Raw genomic sequence first — 15,615 nt, 5'->3', positions numbered from 1 at the left:
GAGAAAATGAAAGCTGAGATGGGCCGACCTGGAATCTTGCTCCTTTTGAGGTCATAAGGGGCAAGATCATGTCCCTTTTCTCTGCTCTGCCCGCCCAGAGAATTTGGCTCGCCCATGAGAAAGAGAGAGACATCTTGGCTTTCAAACAAGCAAAGTGGCAGTTGGTCAAGGCCACACCCACCGTCCACCACTGTTACCTCACAGTTCTTAGAACAGATCACAAGTTTTATAGCCCTCAAAAGGTTTGCGTACAGAGATGACCCGCAAAGAGGAGGCCAATGGCTTTGGCGTATTTGGCCTGGTAAAGTGAGGGGTTGGCTGAGTGACTCAGAGACAGCTGTCTACTTGGAGAGAAACTCTTCTCTTCCCTCCCTCCTTCCCCTCTTCTTTATCCCTTGGCTGTCTGACACTCCCACTCTAATGAAGGACACTGTTAAATCCACCCTGATACAGTATTACGTCTCTTTAAGTCCACGCAAAAACTCCCACAGGCGCACACACACCCAAGGTCAATTAAACAGATGCCTTTCATGTGAGGGCTAGGGTTTCATGGTCATGAGGTGACTGTAGTATTGAGTTACAAAGGCTTTTTGTGCTCTTTCTATATTTGTTTTTAGTCTTGAAGTTTTCTGGGGATATTATCTGAAGTGAGATATTTGACTAAATCAAGCAGAAATAATTAAATAATGTGTGTGTGTGTGTGTGTGTGTGTGTGTGTGTGTGTGTGTGTGTGTGTGTGTGTGTGTGTGTGTGTGTGTGTGTGTGTGTGTGTGTGTGTGTGTGAGAGAGAGAGAGAGACTAGATAGGCTGCAAGCCAGACTGGAAAAAAGGCACCCAACTGCATTATGTATGAGGCTCGGCCTCTCGTAGGGCAAGCATTGGGTTTCTTAGCTCGTTAATCATTAAGAATACCCACACAGTCAATACACCAGTCCTCCTGTTAAACCTCCTGTTTTTTTGCAGGAACAGTATCTTATAATACTTAAAACTCACAATAATGCAGCCCTTTGTAATCTGTTTACCTTGGTTTAAATTGCACCACTTTCATTCGACATTTGAGATAAACAAAGCATATCCAAATCCATGCACAACATTCCACCTACGCCTAGGATTGTTAATGGCAATAACTCTGTTGTTCTGCTTTCAGCTTTACATTTTTACATTTTTATTTAACAACAAAACGCTTATTCTTTGTCTGCTTTCAGACCTTATGGGATCATTTACATTCTCATGTCACATAACCACTCCTTAACACACTGTCTTCCACTCTAATTCCACAATCAGATATTTTTTTACATTTCCAAGAAGTCTTCGCGGAATAGACAAAATGTCACACTCAAGGAATAATGACAAACTTTGACTCTTGCAGCAAACAACGGAAGTGGTTTTGGTCTGAATCCTAAAAAGTTTGTATTAAATCTCACATATTTATCAACAAAAACTCTCCCCATGGAATGCATACTATACATAGCTTTAATTTCCTGACGTGGATTAAGGTAATGCAGACACATCAAGTTTTAGTGTCAAGCATCTGGACTGAGTTATCTCCCTCTGCTGACCTTTCCCAGTGAATAATGCCTTCTTCTGTTTGGCTATGAGGCCAGCTAGCAGGGTAGAAGGTCAGTTAACTGCTTGAACAAAGTTGAATTAAGCTTTAAGTATATCCCTAGATTCAAATTACTCTGACAGTGGCATTCTCAGGGCAAGAAAAATAGAGCAAGTTGTCTTTGCTACTCAGAGAAAATAGCAAAATCTAAAATTAATGTTTCATGCTTTACATTTAAGTCAGAAAATATAACAAAAACAAACACTTTGCTGCTCAGTGAGATACAGAATTTTGGGTTGCTGAGATGGGTTATGGAGGCCCCGAGGGGTTACCCTCAAGATTAATTTGTGGGGAGGGATGAGGGTAAGAGGCATTTACTTTGGTATGAGGTGAAACAGTAACTGGATGTGATGGTTTGGTAAGACCAGAGGACCTCCAGGCCATCATGAATCATGAAATCTCTCATTACTATTTGGCCAACCACCTCTATTCCTTCCCACTTGATTTGAACTAAAATCATATGTTATGGACACTGTGGATTAGGGGTTTGTTTGTCGGCATTGTAATGAAACCATGTGTGTGTTTGTGTATGTGCCTGTGTGTGGGCAAAAATTCAACAACAATACTAGAGAGAACTACTTTAGCTTCTCTATCATTCTGCCTCCATGCACTTGTAGTTACAAGCACTGCAATTTACCTACAGTAACCAGCTCAGACAACGATGTAGCAAAGTAAGCATATTATGAGTCACAAAAATCCCCATTTGAGCACTACCCCTCAGAATGTACTATGATTCAGACTTGGTTTGTGGACTTCTCAATGCCACAAAGAGTCAGAGTAAGAAATATTCATTTTATCAAAACATCTGTTTGACAAACGCTTTGTGCAGCCGCCTTGCAGCTGGAAACTCACCATATGGAAAGAGAGGTAATTTTGATCTTGGAAAGCAGTAGAATGGAAAGCACTCACAAGGGCATCTTTATCAGAGATGATGCAATTAAGTAGCCACAACAACTATACATTACACAAATGATCATATAGTCACATAAAACTCACAGGGTGAAACAAAAACATAAACATATCACAACCCTTATGGACTCTGCTATGTGACAAAATGACAAAGCATGTGGTAATCCTTAAAAGGATATTGAGCAGTTAAAGTCAACATTTGTTTTCTTCCCAGAAATACTCCATGATATCCCTTTAATACCATGATCTTGTGGGGCTTTTCCTTTGCTTGCCCTCGGCGCTACATCCTGTGGAGTTTGGACGAGGGCCTGCTGGTCCCTGCTGATGGGGAGAGTTCTGAATACCCCACCCAAATTTAGAGTGTATTTTTTCAGGCAACACCCATTACTTAGTGAATACAGAAGACGTTGCGTATGGGAGTGATTGACCAGAAACATGTGTCTAGAAATGTATGTATAAACATGTTTGGTGAAAGGAAAGAAAGAGTCCCCGTCATGCAATTTAAATATGCAACAATAAGGAAATAAAGCAAAAGGGAGCTAGCACAAGCAAAGGAAGCAAAGAGTCAGAGCAGAGATTACTTAATATTTCTTTTGCCCTGGTGACAAATAAAATGCCATTTTGCTTTAAACCCAGCCAAAACAACAGGTGAGTCAAAGCATGCACAGGCTGTGGCATCTGTTTCCGATTTCTCCCTTCGAGAAATATTTCAATAACATGAGACCACATCAGTGAAAGATTAAAAAAAACTTCAATAAGCCTAAAAACATATGTCCATGCCTTTATGTGTGACATAGGTTTTCCCCCTCTGATCCACTTTCTTGTAACTACAGAAAAAAATTGATAGTAAAAAAATTAAAAATAACTCTTTTTAACCAATTACGCCTATAGGCTACAGTATAGGAATTAAAAAGCACTTCCGTCTTTAAGCGCTTTATGTTGGTTTGTCTGCGTAATGCTGTCCACATTTGACTGGGAGGGGTGAGCGATGTGGTTTAACATAGCAGCAAGTTTATGTCAGGGATACTTTGCTTCACTGCTGAGTTTAAAGACAATGAAGTCAACAGTAAAACACTTTATTGTCTGAGTTATGTACTTTTTGGACCACAAAAAAGTTATTTGATTGTTCTCCATACATAATTTATTCTATTTCTTTCTTTGTTTTTCTCTTTGTTTTTGCAGATGAAATACGGCCTCTGTCGCAGAGGCTGCTGGCCACAGGGCCGCTGCTGGCCCCAGGGCCCCTTCTCCCTCTTACCACCCCGCCTAACCCACCCATAGACTCCCCCATCCCCTCGGTGTGCCCCCTTCTGCCCACTCACACCCCTCCCCTGATACCCCCTTCCTCATCCTCCCCAGGCTGCGGCACTGGCAGCGCCAGCTCAGAGCAGCCGGGATCCGGACCCCCGGTTTCAGGAGCTGCCGGCACCACGGCCTCCAGCCTGGCTAATCCAGAGACAGAGGAGGACAAGGCCAAGAAGCTGCTATACTGCTCACTGTGCAAGGTGGCTGTCAATTCCCTGTCACAGCTGGAGGCCCACAACAAAGGTGTGTTCTGCGTTGATATTGCTCAGCTTCTGCACACTCTGAAATTTGCTAAGCAAACCATGTGGAATTAACTTTGATGTTTTTGGATCTTCTGTTGATGAAATATGACTTTCTGGAGGTGGAACCTTTCAGCTGTGGTTGGATTCTTCGCTGTTTACTCAAACCACGCTGTTGTTGTTGTTGTTGCTGAAAACAAAATGTCTCAATAATGTGTCAGAGGAATTTTGCCAAGAAAGACCCATGTAGCAACTTCTAAATATTATGACATTCTATTTAAAAAAATAATCAAAGAGTGTAAATAAGGGTTGCAAATGTAATGCACTTCTAGATGATGAGAAGACATTCGTGGGCTCAGAGAAAACCAAAAACTGGTCAGTTTAAGAGACGACATTCATTGAAAACCAACATTCACACAACTACTGCTTTGAAAATAATTTGAGATATTTACATTTTTGAAAATAAGATATTTTATATATATAATACAATAATACATATTGTAACTGAAGATTTAGTAACATAGTTATGTAATAACACTTCCTATTAAATGATCAGTTAAATTACATTTTTGAGTGAACCTTTTATATATATTGTGTATAAATCTATACATGGATATATATATTTTATATTTCATCAAAATTGCAATATTCTACAATCCCTTCAAAGTAATACAGTAATTGCTGGTTGTCATGTGCACCAGGAATTACTGCAATTGATGCTTTTAAAACAATTTCAGAACATGAATGATGAACGATAATTCTTATTTTACCGTAATAAGTAATTATAGTTGTTTCAACACCAAGTCTCTAGAACATTGTAGCAGTTTTTAATAACTGTGTCGAGGTTGAATCAAGCGTGTTAAATTAGTTAACGACAAATTTAAATTGTTACTTTTAATTTCAAGGCTCCTTAAAGTTGCACAAACATACATCTTATAACCTGACTGCCTTTACTGTACACACTGCTGTACACACCATTTCTGTTAACTGCGCCCCAGCAGAGGGTACTGAGAAGAACACTGATCAGTAGATTAACAGAGCTGTCTGACACCGACAGGCTTCACCTATGTAACCAAGCCCGTGCGCGTGGGTGTGCGTGCATGCATGCGTGCGTGCATGCGTGCGTGTGTGTGACTCTCTCATGCAGCACTCTGCTAACACACTCCACTTTCTTCAAACATACAAGACAAAAATTAAAGATTCATGATTTGTCTTATCATTTGCAAAACGCAGCATAAAAATGGTTCCCCATAGCCTGAAGCCTTCCACTTGAAAAGATTGCAGGAAAGGATGGTTGAGGCGGGTAACCACTGCATGAGGGAATAAGAGAAAAATATGTTATGTGGCTGAGCTTACCACAATACCCGCCTCAACGTTCTGCCAGACAGCTTTCACAGATGACAACACTTTCTCAGGGCTGCAAATACCCCTGAGGTGCCCACTGTCTTCTTTAATCCTTTATGCCCTACCGACTTAGCTCTCCCTGTGACCATTTGTCTCTTTGAGGACAGTTTGTATCTGCCGACCTCCTCTCTTAATTATTTATACACTCTCCTACACAGAGGAAAATACTACAGAGACATAGACATTGATGGACTGACCCCACATCAGTGTAACTGTATCCCATTTTCCTTGAGTGGTGTTTGGCGAGCCAGCTCACAAACACCTCTTACAGTTGGATACAGTATTAATCAATACAAATGCAATCACGGCCACCATTATGGTTGGATTAACCTATGGAAGGCTTTTGGAGTTTATGCTTTATCAGGCGCTGATTAATTGTTTATCTGTCTAACACCTACACAACAACAAGTGTGTGTTACATCTGCCTACTAGCGTGATTACGACGTACAGGCACATGGAAGTATAAAAAGAGATCACACACAGATTACAACTTCTAAACATGCCCCTGAGTCACAGCCTGCTGTCAGCTACCTGGCTCCAAAATTCAAACGCTGAATGGCAGAGTTGAAACAGTTGAAACTCTATGGGGGAAACAATCTGGAAACAATCACCCTCACTCATACTCAAAATCAAAACTGTGCATGTTAGCAGGGTTAAAAAAATAAGAGCATACGTCATGCAGACAGATGAGCAGCATGCGTGTTACGGAATGAACAGCAGTAAAGAAAAAAATAATGATGTGTATGTAATGTTATTTCAACAATTTCCTGTTAATTCATTGCATATTTCTTTGTTTTCAAATGTGACTTGTCTGCTTGTGTTTTGGTTTACACTATGAGTCAACCTTAGCGCCGGGCCATCCATTGTCAGACCAAAATATAGCAAAGGCAAAAACAGACAACCCAAGAGCACATTTTCTGGCCACGAGCATTCCAGCCCTTTCCTCCCCAATGGAACCCACAGCCTCTATGTCCCCCACCAGCCACCCTACCCTGACCATTTCTCTCTCTTCTGTAACATTAACTCTGTTCAAAGGGATTTCAGGCTGAGTGACTCAAAGGCAGAGCCAAAGACAGTGGGATGCTTTACTTTGTGAGCAGAGAGGCATAGGGGTCGATGGGGGGGCATGACTAAACATTTTCAGCCAAGAACAAAATGCGTGATTATTTAATGAGAAAGTATTCTGGTGCACTCTACGGTGTGCTGCTTTGCAGACCACTTGAAAGGGAACGTAGTGTGCAAGAGCACCTTTCCGTATGCCGCCTCCAAATTCAGCCCCCTGGAGTGTGATTTGTTCAAATTAAGAAAAGACTGCCTATAGAAATACTTCATGTAAATGTATGAAACCTGCATCCCCACAGTTTAGAACCTTTTGTAAATTCATTTTTTTCAGCAGTTGGACATCTTTTATTGAAAACATCTGACAAAGTAGAATTTTTGAATTGCTGAATATGTAAGAATAAGTTTTTATTCTGGCTGGAGTCATGATTGTATTAATAGCAGGGCGTTGGGTGGACTCTGGGGAATTTGACCATTACGAGGCATGAGTTCATATGTAACGTCTAAGTTGGTTTTGCCAAGAAACACATCTGTTGTGTTTTTGATGTAATTGTCTTGTGTCTAGTGTAACATGCCAATCTGTAATCAAACAAGGGCCCCTGTTTTGATTGATCAGCTGTAGGAATGTGTTACAAAGCATAAACATCATTCAGAATTCAATAATAAGACATCTTGATTTTTACCCTACTAGTATAATTTACTACAGTGCACACGCTATGGTTGTATCTCACCCACTCCACTGATCAAACACCATCAACCAGTTATTGTAAAATTCGCATGGGAGAGGGCTTTGAGTTCATCATTCAGCTGCACGGCTGTCTGACTGCAGCCCTCTAGTGGCAACAACTTTCCCCTGCAACTTTATACAGCAACATGCTGTGTGTGTTGTGCATATGCGACCAATTATTGGAGAATCAAGCCAGTGGTACATTTATTTCCTTGTTCTCTTTTCTCTCTTTCTTTTCTTTCATACCCTGATATTTGTCACCGTCACTGTTTCTCCAACTCACTGTTATGAGTTAAAGAGAAACTGTGGCATGACTCATGTGTTATAAATAGTGATGCGCTTTGGCACTGTATTATTTCATTCTTTTAGCTTCTAAATATATAATTTCATCTTGCTTAATGGCTGTGTGTGTGTGTGTGTGTGTGTGTGTGTGTGTGTGTGTGTGTCCGCAGGTACAAAACACAAAACTATCTTAGAGGCACGAAGCGGGCTGGGCCCCATCAAGGCGTATCCTCGCCTGGGCCCCAAGCCCATTGGAGAGCAGGGAGGGGGGCCGGTGGACCCCAACACTCAGGAACGAACCTTCCACTGTGAGATCTGCAATGTGCGGGTCAACTCTGAACTACAACTCAAACAGGTAGGAGGGAGAAATGCATTTTAACCAACAATTACATTTAATAGTTATCTATGAAATAATTTGCATATGATATTACGGGCTCTTTTGGAAGTCTAAAGATTACTTTTTCATGCAACAAACATTTTGTGAGAACATTTGTAATTACCATAATTATTTAATAATGGGAGACATTCTCAGGTCAAAAACAGTCATATCCATTTTGATGTTTTAATACGGAAATAATTTTCACTTAGGGAAAGTAAGAACAATTTGTCTTCCTGTGTTCCCTCCTTTTCAGCATATATCAAGTCGAAGGCACCGGGACGGCATGGCGGGCAAGCCTAACCCCCTCCTTAGCCGACACAAGAAGCACAGGGGAGCTGATCTGACGGTAACCTTTCAAGTTTCTCTGTTGAACTGTAACTTCTTCTGTGACACAGTCAGCAAACCTGGAATCCACGGGTTACGTCGACAGTGATAATCAAGACCATGAGGTCCACAAGGCCTTGGAGTGGTTAGAGCGTGTTTATTTGATCCCAACAAAAGCCTGCCTGTTTTTGGCTGTGACCTCTTCCTAAAAATATTACCTCAATTGAACTGAAACTGGAGAGTCTGGAGAAGAAAGTCTATTTATGTTTCCCCTCCATGTGTTGACCTTCTGTAACTAATCATTTTATCCCTGCTTTCTTGTCTTGTGTCTCTCTGTGCACCTCCTTCTGTTTGCAGTCTTCTTTGACCTTCTCCAAGGATCTCACCAAAGCTTTGGGTGCAGGGCTCTTGCCCAGCCCCTTGGCTGTTGCTGCAGCAATGGCTGCTGCAGCTTCCTCGAACCATCTGGCTCTCCGTGCAGCAGCTCCTGGGCACCACCCACACCATCACCTATTACAAGGCCCACCTCTTAGCCACACCATCCTGAGACCCGCCCCCGGGCCTATCCGCACCACCCACGGGCAAATCCTCTTCTCCCCTTACTGACACATCACCCTTTGACTTTGGCCAGTCCGGAACAGCCACTCCAAAAGCACACTGTGAAGATACAAAAATGATCAACTAACAGCAATTGATATGGGGGAAATTCTAACCATTTAATTATTGAACTGAGAGACAAGCAAGGGAGCAGCGGAGAGTCAAAGTATATGTCTTTCTTCCCTTTACCTGAAACTCTCCCTCCATTTCAAAGACTTCTGAGTGATCTGCAGATGGAGAGATTTTCATCATGCATTGAACTCCCTTGTACATCTCTCACCTCCCCTAGTCCCTCTCCCTTGCACTGTAGCCCTGCCATGGCCGCCTCGATAGCTACAGAAGAAACACATGCACACCTTACTGGAAAGATTAAACCACATGTAGTGTTACTTGCGTAATTATTCTGTGCCAGGTTGGTTTTCTCCTGTCATCACGGCTCAACGTGTTCTTCTCATCCTATGCACCTCAAAAACCAAGACAATAATGTTATGTCAGTAGGGTAGCTGCTTCAATCAGTCTTTGCTGTATGCGCCACACGTAGCTGTGGTGGCCTCCACGGTACAGTACACGTCCCCTTCTGCGCTGATGGCCAGCAACTCTTCAGTTTGTGACACTAGGTCTTTGCTATATACAACATGACTTGGGTTGACAGGGAGGTCATAGCCATCTGAACATGTCTGATGGTAGTGGTGGTGGTGATGGTGGTGGGAGGGGGGTTAGGAGAGCAGAAAAGTAACTGTGGGGGATTGCACTCCCATGTCATTTCCTGATACGGTGAGGTGAGAGGAGGGCTGGCACAGGTCAGCGCATTGACCCCAGGCAGCATGCAGACACACACAGGCCAAAACAAATCTGTGTTTTAAAATAGACTGCACCAACAAAAAATGCTACAGGGCACATCTGCCAACCTCTATATCAGTCAGAGAAGGGCCTCACTAAAGGGGAACGAGGATGGGAAAAACAGCAGAAGTCACACATTGGTACACAATGCACTTCTGTATTTGATACATGATCCCTATGTTTAGCATAGATTGTTTTTTCATGGCAATAATCTGTTCTTTTAGTTACTGAAGAGAGCATAGTTCAAATGTATTGTGAGGTGAGACTTCTTAAGCCATCCAAAAGAAAGCTGTCAACCTTGCTGTGGTCTTTATTCGCAGGCTGATTCACTGTGTAGGTGGGGAGATATGACATAGGTGCGACCCTGTGTTCTGATGTATCTATGTTGTGTCTGCATGCAACCTGGCAATAAGATTCTGCAGGGTCAGGCTTCTGATTCATTGGATTGAACTATTCCATTGCTGCCCAATCCTCCTACACACCTCCCCCATCTCCAAAGGTTCACATGAGTCTATAGCACAGGGCACATCAACACTGGAAACCATAATGTTCAAAGGGAACAAATTAAAAAGAGGAAGATGAAAGCCAAATACATTCTTGGAGATATGATCTTGAGCTGTAGTGACCACCGAGCCAGAACTCAGCGAGGCCACCTAGGGCAGGGAGCCAAGACGTCCAACTCAAGGCATCAACCAATTCTTCCCGTCTTACAACTGAAAGCCATGAAACACACCATGATTTTGACTTTTACAAAGACTGGTGAGAACTTTGATTTGTTTGGTTAGGACTGTTGGTTAGCATTTATATCACACATAGAAATAGGAAACACAATAAAAATATTTTTGTAGGTAGAAAATGTTAAATACTGCATCCATGAAGGGATAAGGAAGGGTGGAATTGTTAGATGGTGGAATATATAAGGGTTAACTAAAACCGACTGACACACACGCAGACCTGTTGACTCAGTGGGTTGCCACAAAAGCTAAGTTAAGAAGAAACTTTCTTGCTCAACAGCTTAATCACCCTTTTCAGAACGAGATGTACACTGTGCCCTTTTATTGAGAAGCAATGAGCTCTAATGTCTTACCTTTGTCTGAATATTGCAATGCAATGAGCAAATTTTATCAGAGTGACTTGTTATCATTGTGACATGTTGTGACATGTTGTCTGGAGTCATGTGTAAACTGGGAGCACGCCAGCTGACAGACTTTTCTGTTCTTTCATGAGGAGGAAAAGCCCTCAATAGGATTGAGAGAGGGACAGAGAGAGACAGAGGTGTAGCTGAGCTTAGGGACCGACCCTTCATATTAAAGGGCCTTTTTACTATGGTAATCTCTGCTTGGGGAACAGGGTACAATGCCTGGTATCAAGGGATTAAAGCTAGAATTGTTCAACAGGTTTATTTCTTTGTTGGACTTACTGAGTGAATTGTTTGTTTTTTGTGTGTGTGAGAAATGTGTTAAAGTAAAAATCATTATCATCCCATTATCAATGCCATTACTTAAAGGAGAAGCAGGCTTGGTGTCAGCTTCCACCGTTGTGCTCTTTTTTTTCGTTGCTGAACGAAACCTTCTTTGCAGAGTTCATTTTGTGAGTGAGATACTATTCCAGGATCCATGCTCTCCTTCCTGTTGGTGTGTGTGTAAACATATGTATTCTAGTGTGTGTAGGGGCCTGCTCTCTCCCCACCTCCCACCAATCAGAGTCAGAGGCAACCTGGAGTTGAAGTGGCCTAACACAATAATGGAGACAACAACCTGCACGTATTTGATTTTGAAAAATTGATCAATCATCCTAGATTCTAGATTCTTGATCAATGACTGAACTAAATCAAAGTACTGCAATCTTGTCCCTGGTAGGTCAGTCAAGTAGTAGCACCACATATATGTCCATACTGTGGTTAATTCCCACTAATCCATCCTCATTACACATATGGGAAATAGAATTTAGATTCCTATTTTCTGGGCAGGTATTTCATGTTAGCTGTGTTTAGGCTAATAGCCTTAGCCTTATTCTGCCCTCAGCCTCTTCCAGAGCAGAGAGAGAAAGAGAGAGAGGGGGGGGGGCTATCTTGTAATTTTGTCTTGCCAATAAAGTTATTTTTGAATTTCATTGTCAGAGGGGACAAGGAGTTTGTATGGCGAATTGTAGCAATACCTGACTCATTCTGGCTACTCTTGTTTATTGCAATAAGAAAATTAAACAATAAATGTGTATGTGAGTGAAACATTATAAATGTAATTTAAATGAAAAAGAAACATTATGGTAAATAATATTGGTATCAAGAGAAACCATGGTGGGGAAAAAAGTAAATGTCAATAAATCATTAAATGAAATAAATGTCTTCATAGTTTTTTATGAATTAATCATTGTGTGGTCCAACACCTTCTATCAAATGTCATATCTCATGAAATGAAATACTAAAAAATATATCATACAGTATAATAATATTAAACCTTTTTATATAGCACTTTTCTGTACTTGTAAAAGGTAATAAGTTTTATGGCCGTTTCAAAATTTTCACAAAGATTGCATCTCTTCCAACCTTGGGTAGGAAATTGTATAGTTTTGGTGCACAGTTAAAAAAAACAGAGCTTTTTTATACATATCTAAAGCATGTACAGATCAGCAGTCAGTACATGCTTGAGGATTCCCAGAATAGTCAATACTTCTTTGACTCAAAAACTAAACATAGGCTTCTTAAAAAGAGGACTTCATGGCAGAATAGCTTTTCCTAATGTGTTGTTAATAAAGTTCACACTGGGTTTATTTGGTATCTATGGAAACTTTGGGATCTTTACTACAATTTAAAACACTTGAAAATTTAGCATTTGTTCCATTTGAGTATAACCGTCCAACATACTTTTGCAATTGGTCCAGCAGAAACATGAGCTAAATAATGTAACTTTAAAAGAGACTCAGCTGCAATCAGACTTTGCTGAATCTCCTTTGTGAGCAGCAGATGCCAGGAGCAGTGACTGAATGGTGCTGCATTGTAGTGTCTGATAAAGAGCAGCATTGTACTGTCTAAAGAGCGTTGCTGATTTCCCGTAATATATGGCCCTCATTTTGTTCCCCTGGGATTTTTTTTCAAGCATTCCCAAAGAGTGACAGCTTGCCAACAGTAATCTGTATCTTGTAACTTTACACAACTCAGCCACTAGATGGTCCTACTGTCATGACTGGGAAGCAGGTTCACTTGAAACTATGCAGTATAGCTGAAAAGAGCTGCTCAGTAAAGTATAAGCACTATTCACACATAAAGCTTGTGTAACTCTGAACTGCTTTGGATGTAACAATGGAGAAAACTGATGTTCAAGGTCATTCAGAAGGCCTACTGATGTGAACAGTATGCATAAAAACCTATTGCTCTGAACATACTGTACATTCCCTGGCCACTTTATTAGGTAGGCTACGCCTGTTCAACACATCCAATCTGTCAATCAAATGCCGGCAACTCAATGCATTTAGGACCGTAGACAGTGTTTAACGTGGCATGGTTGTTGGTGCCAGACGGGCTGGTTTGAGTATTTCAGAAACTACTGATATACTGGTATTTTTACGCACAACCATCTCTAGGGTTCACAGAGAATGGTCCAAAAAAGAGGAAATATCTAGTGAGCGGTAGTTCCCTTGGCAAAAATGCCATGTTGATGGCAGAGGTCAGACAAGAATGGTCAGACTGGTCCAACTTGATAGAAAGGCAACAGTACCTTAAATAACCACCTGTTATAACCAAAGTATGCAGAAGAGCATCTCTGAATGCACAAAACATCAAACCTTGAAGCAGATGGGCTACAGCAGCAGAAGACCACAGCAGGGGCTTCTTCTGTCAGCTAGAACAGGAAACTGAGGCTTCAATTGGCACAGCCTCATCAAAATTAGACATTGGAAGATCGGAAAAACATTGCGTCTGATGAGTCTTGATTTCCGCTGCAACAATAAGAGAGTAAGGTCAGAATTTGACGTAAACATGAAAGTATGGATCCATTCTGCCTTGTTTCAATTGTGCCGGCAGCTGGTGGTGTTATGGTGTGGTGTGTATTTTCTTGGCACGCTTTGTCCCCTAAGAACCAATTGAGCATTGTTTAAACACCACAGACTAGCTGAGTATTGTTGCTGACCATGTCAATCCCTTTATTACCACAGCATACCTACATCTTCTATTGGCTACTTCCAGAAGGATAACGCACCATGTCATTAGTCTGAAATCATCTCACACAGTTTTTTCAGCATGACAATGAGTTCACTGTTGGTTCAAATTGCCTTCACAATCACCAGATCTCAACTGTGCAGCCAGCAAATCTGTTGCAACTGCGTGATGCTATCACGTCAATATGGATCAAAATCAGTTCTGGCAAGTTCTGGGTTAAGGCAAATGGGGTCCCAGTACTTGCAAGGTTTGCTGTACCTCATAAAGTGACCAATGGGTGTATATAGTATATTATACATAGCTGCCCTTTGAGCTCTATAGAGCATGAATAAAAGAAGAAAAGAAATAGCCATATGGCAGAGAAACGGTAATAGGCAGATGGTTGTTATTTATACTTTCTTTAGTGCCATGCTTGTCAAAGACATCCATCCATCCATCCATCTTCATCCGCTTATCCGATATCGGGTTGCGGGGGCAGCAGCTCCAGTAGGGGACCCCAAACTTCCCTTTCCCGAGCCACATCAACCAGCTCCGACTGGGGGATCCCGAGACGTTCCCAGGCCAGGTTGGAGATATAATCTCTCCACCTAGTCATGGGTCTTCCCCAAGGCCTCCTCCCAGCTGGACGTGCCTGGAACACCTCCCTAGGGAGGCGCCCAGGAGGCATCCTTACCAGATACCCGAACCACCTCAACCTCAGCTCCTTTCAACGCAAAGGAGCAGCGGCTCTACTCCGAGCTCCTCTTGGATGACTGAGCTTCTCACCCTATCTCTAAGGGAGATGCCAGCCACCCTCCTGAGGAAACCCATTTCGGCCGCTTGTACCCTCGATCTCGTTCTTTCGGTCATGACCCAGCCTTCATGACCATAGGTGAGGATAGGAACGAAAATTGCCCGGTAGATCAAAAGCTTTGCCTTCTGGCTCAGCTCTCTTTTCGTCACAACGGTGCGATAAACGGAATGTAATACCACACCGGCTGCACTGATTCTCCGACCAATCTCACGCTCCATGGTCCCCTCACTCTCGAACAAGACCCCAAGGTACTTAAACTCCTTCACTTGAGGAAAGGACTCACTCCCTACCCGGAAAAAACACTCCATCGGTTTCCTGCTGAGAACCATGGCCTCAGATTTAGAGGTGCTGATCCTCATCCCAGCCGCTTCACACTCGGCTGCGAACCGATCCAGTAAGTGCTGAAGGTCACAGACCGATGACACCATCAGACCATCATCTGCAAAAACGCAATGGATCCTGAGCCCACCGAACTGCAACCCCCCCACCCACCCGACTACGCCTCGATATCCTGTCCATATGTATTACAACAGGATTGGTGACAAAGCGCAGCCCTGGCGAGGCCAACCCTACCTGGAACGAGTCCGACTCCTGCCGAAACCCGACACAGCTCTCACTTTGGTCATACAGAGATTGGATGGCCCTGAGAAGGGACCCCCACCCCATACTCCCACACACCTCCCACAATTTCTCCCGGGGAACCCGTCATACGCCTTCTCCAGATCCACAAACACATGTAGACTGGTTGGGCATACTCCCAGGCCCCCTCCAGATCCTTCGAGAGTAAAGATCTGAGCCGTTGTTCCACGGCCAGGACGGAATCCGCATTGTTCTCTTCAATCCGAGGTTCGACTATCGGCCGACCCTCCTTTCCAGCACCTTGGAGTAGACTTTACCAGGGAGGCTGAGAAGTGTGATACCACTGTAATTGGCACACACGCTCTGGTCCCCCTTTTTGAAGAGGGGAACCCCCACCCCGGTCTGCCACTCCTTAGGCA

The 15,615-nt window shown here is 42.6% G+C and overlaps 1 protein-coding gene across 3 annotated transcripts in view; it reads left to right on the top strand.

The window, feature by feature from the left end:
• znf385a (zinc finger protein 385A) overlaps nucleotides 1-12,007 on the top strand; it is a 78,050-nt gene extending 66,043 nt beyond the window's left edge. For all 3 annotated transcript variants that reach the window (XM_032520513.1, XM_032520515.1, XM_032520516.1), the window contains 4 exons: nucleotides 3,698-4,063; nucleotides 7,702-7,886; nucleotides 8,164-8,256; nucleotides 8,592-12,007. In XM_032520513.1, the coding sequence (XP_032376404.1) occupies nucleotides 3,698-4,063; nucleotides 7,702-7,886; nucleotides 8,164-8,256; nucleotides 8,592-8,840 (893 nt within the window). In that variant the 3' untranslated portion in view covers nucleotides 8,841-12,007. The remainder of the gene's footprint in view (nucleotides 1-3,697; nucleotides 4,064-7,701; nucleotides 7,887-8,163; nucleotides 8,257-8,591) is intronic.
• Nucleotides 12,008-15,615: the final 3,608 nt, after the last annotated feature.

This window comes from Etheostoma spectabile, chromosome 7 (genome assembly GCF_008692095.1).
Source record: "Etheostoma spectabile isolate EspeVRDwgs_2016 chromosome 7, UIUC_Espe_1.0, whole genome shotgun sequence".
NCBI classification, from domain to species: Eukaryota; Metazoa; Chordata; class Actinopteri; order Perciformes; family Percidae; genus Etheostoma; species Etheostoma spectabile.
This window is presented reverse-complemented; position numbering and strand designations above follow the sequence as displayed.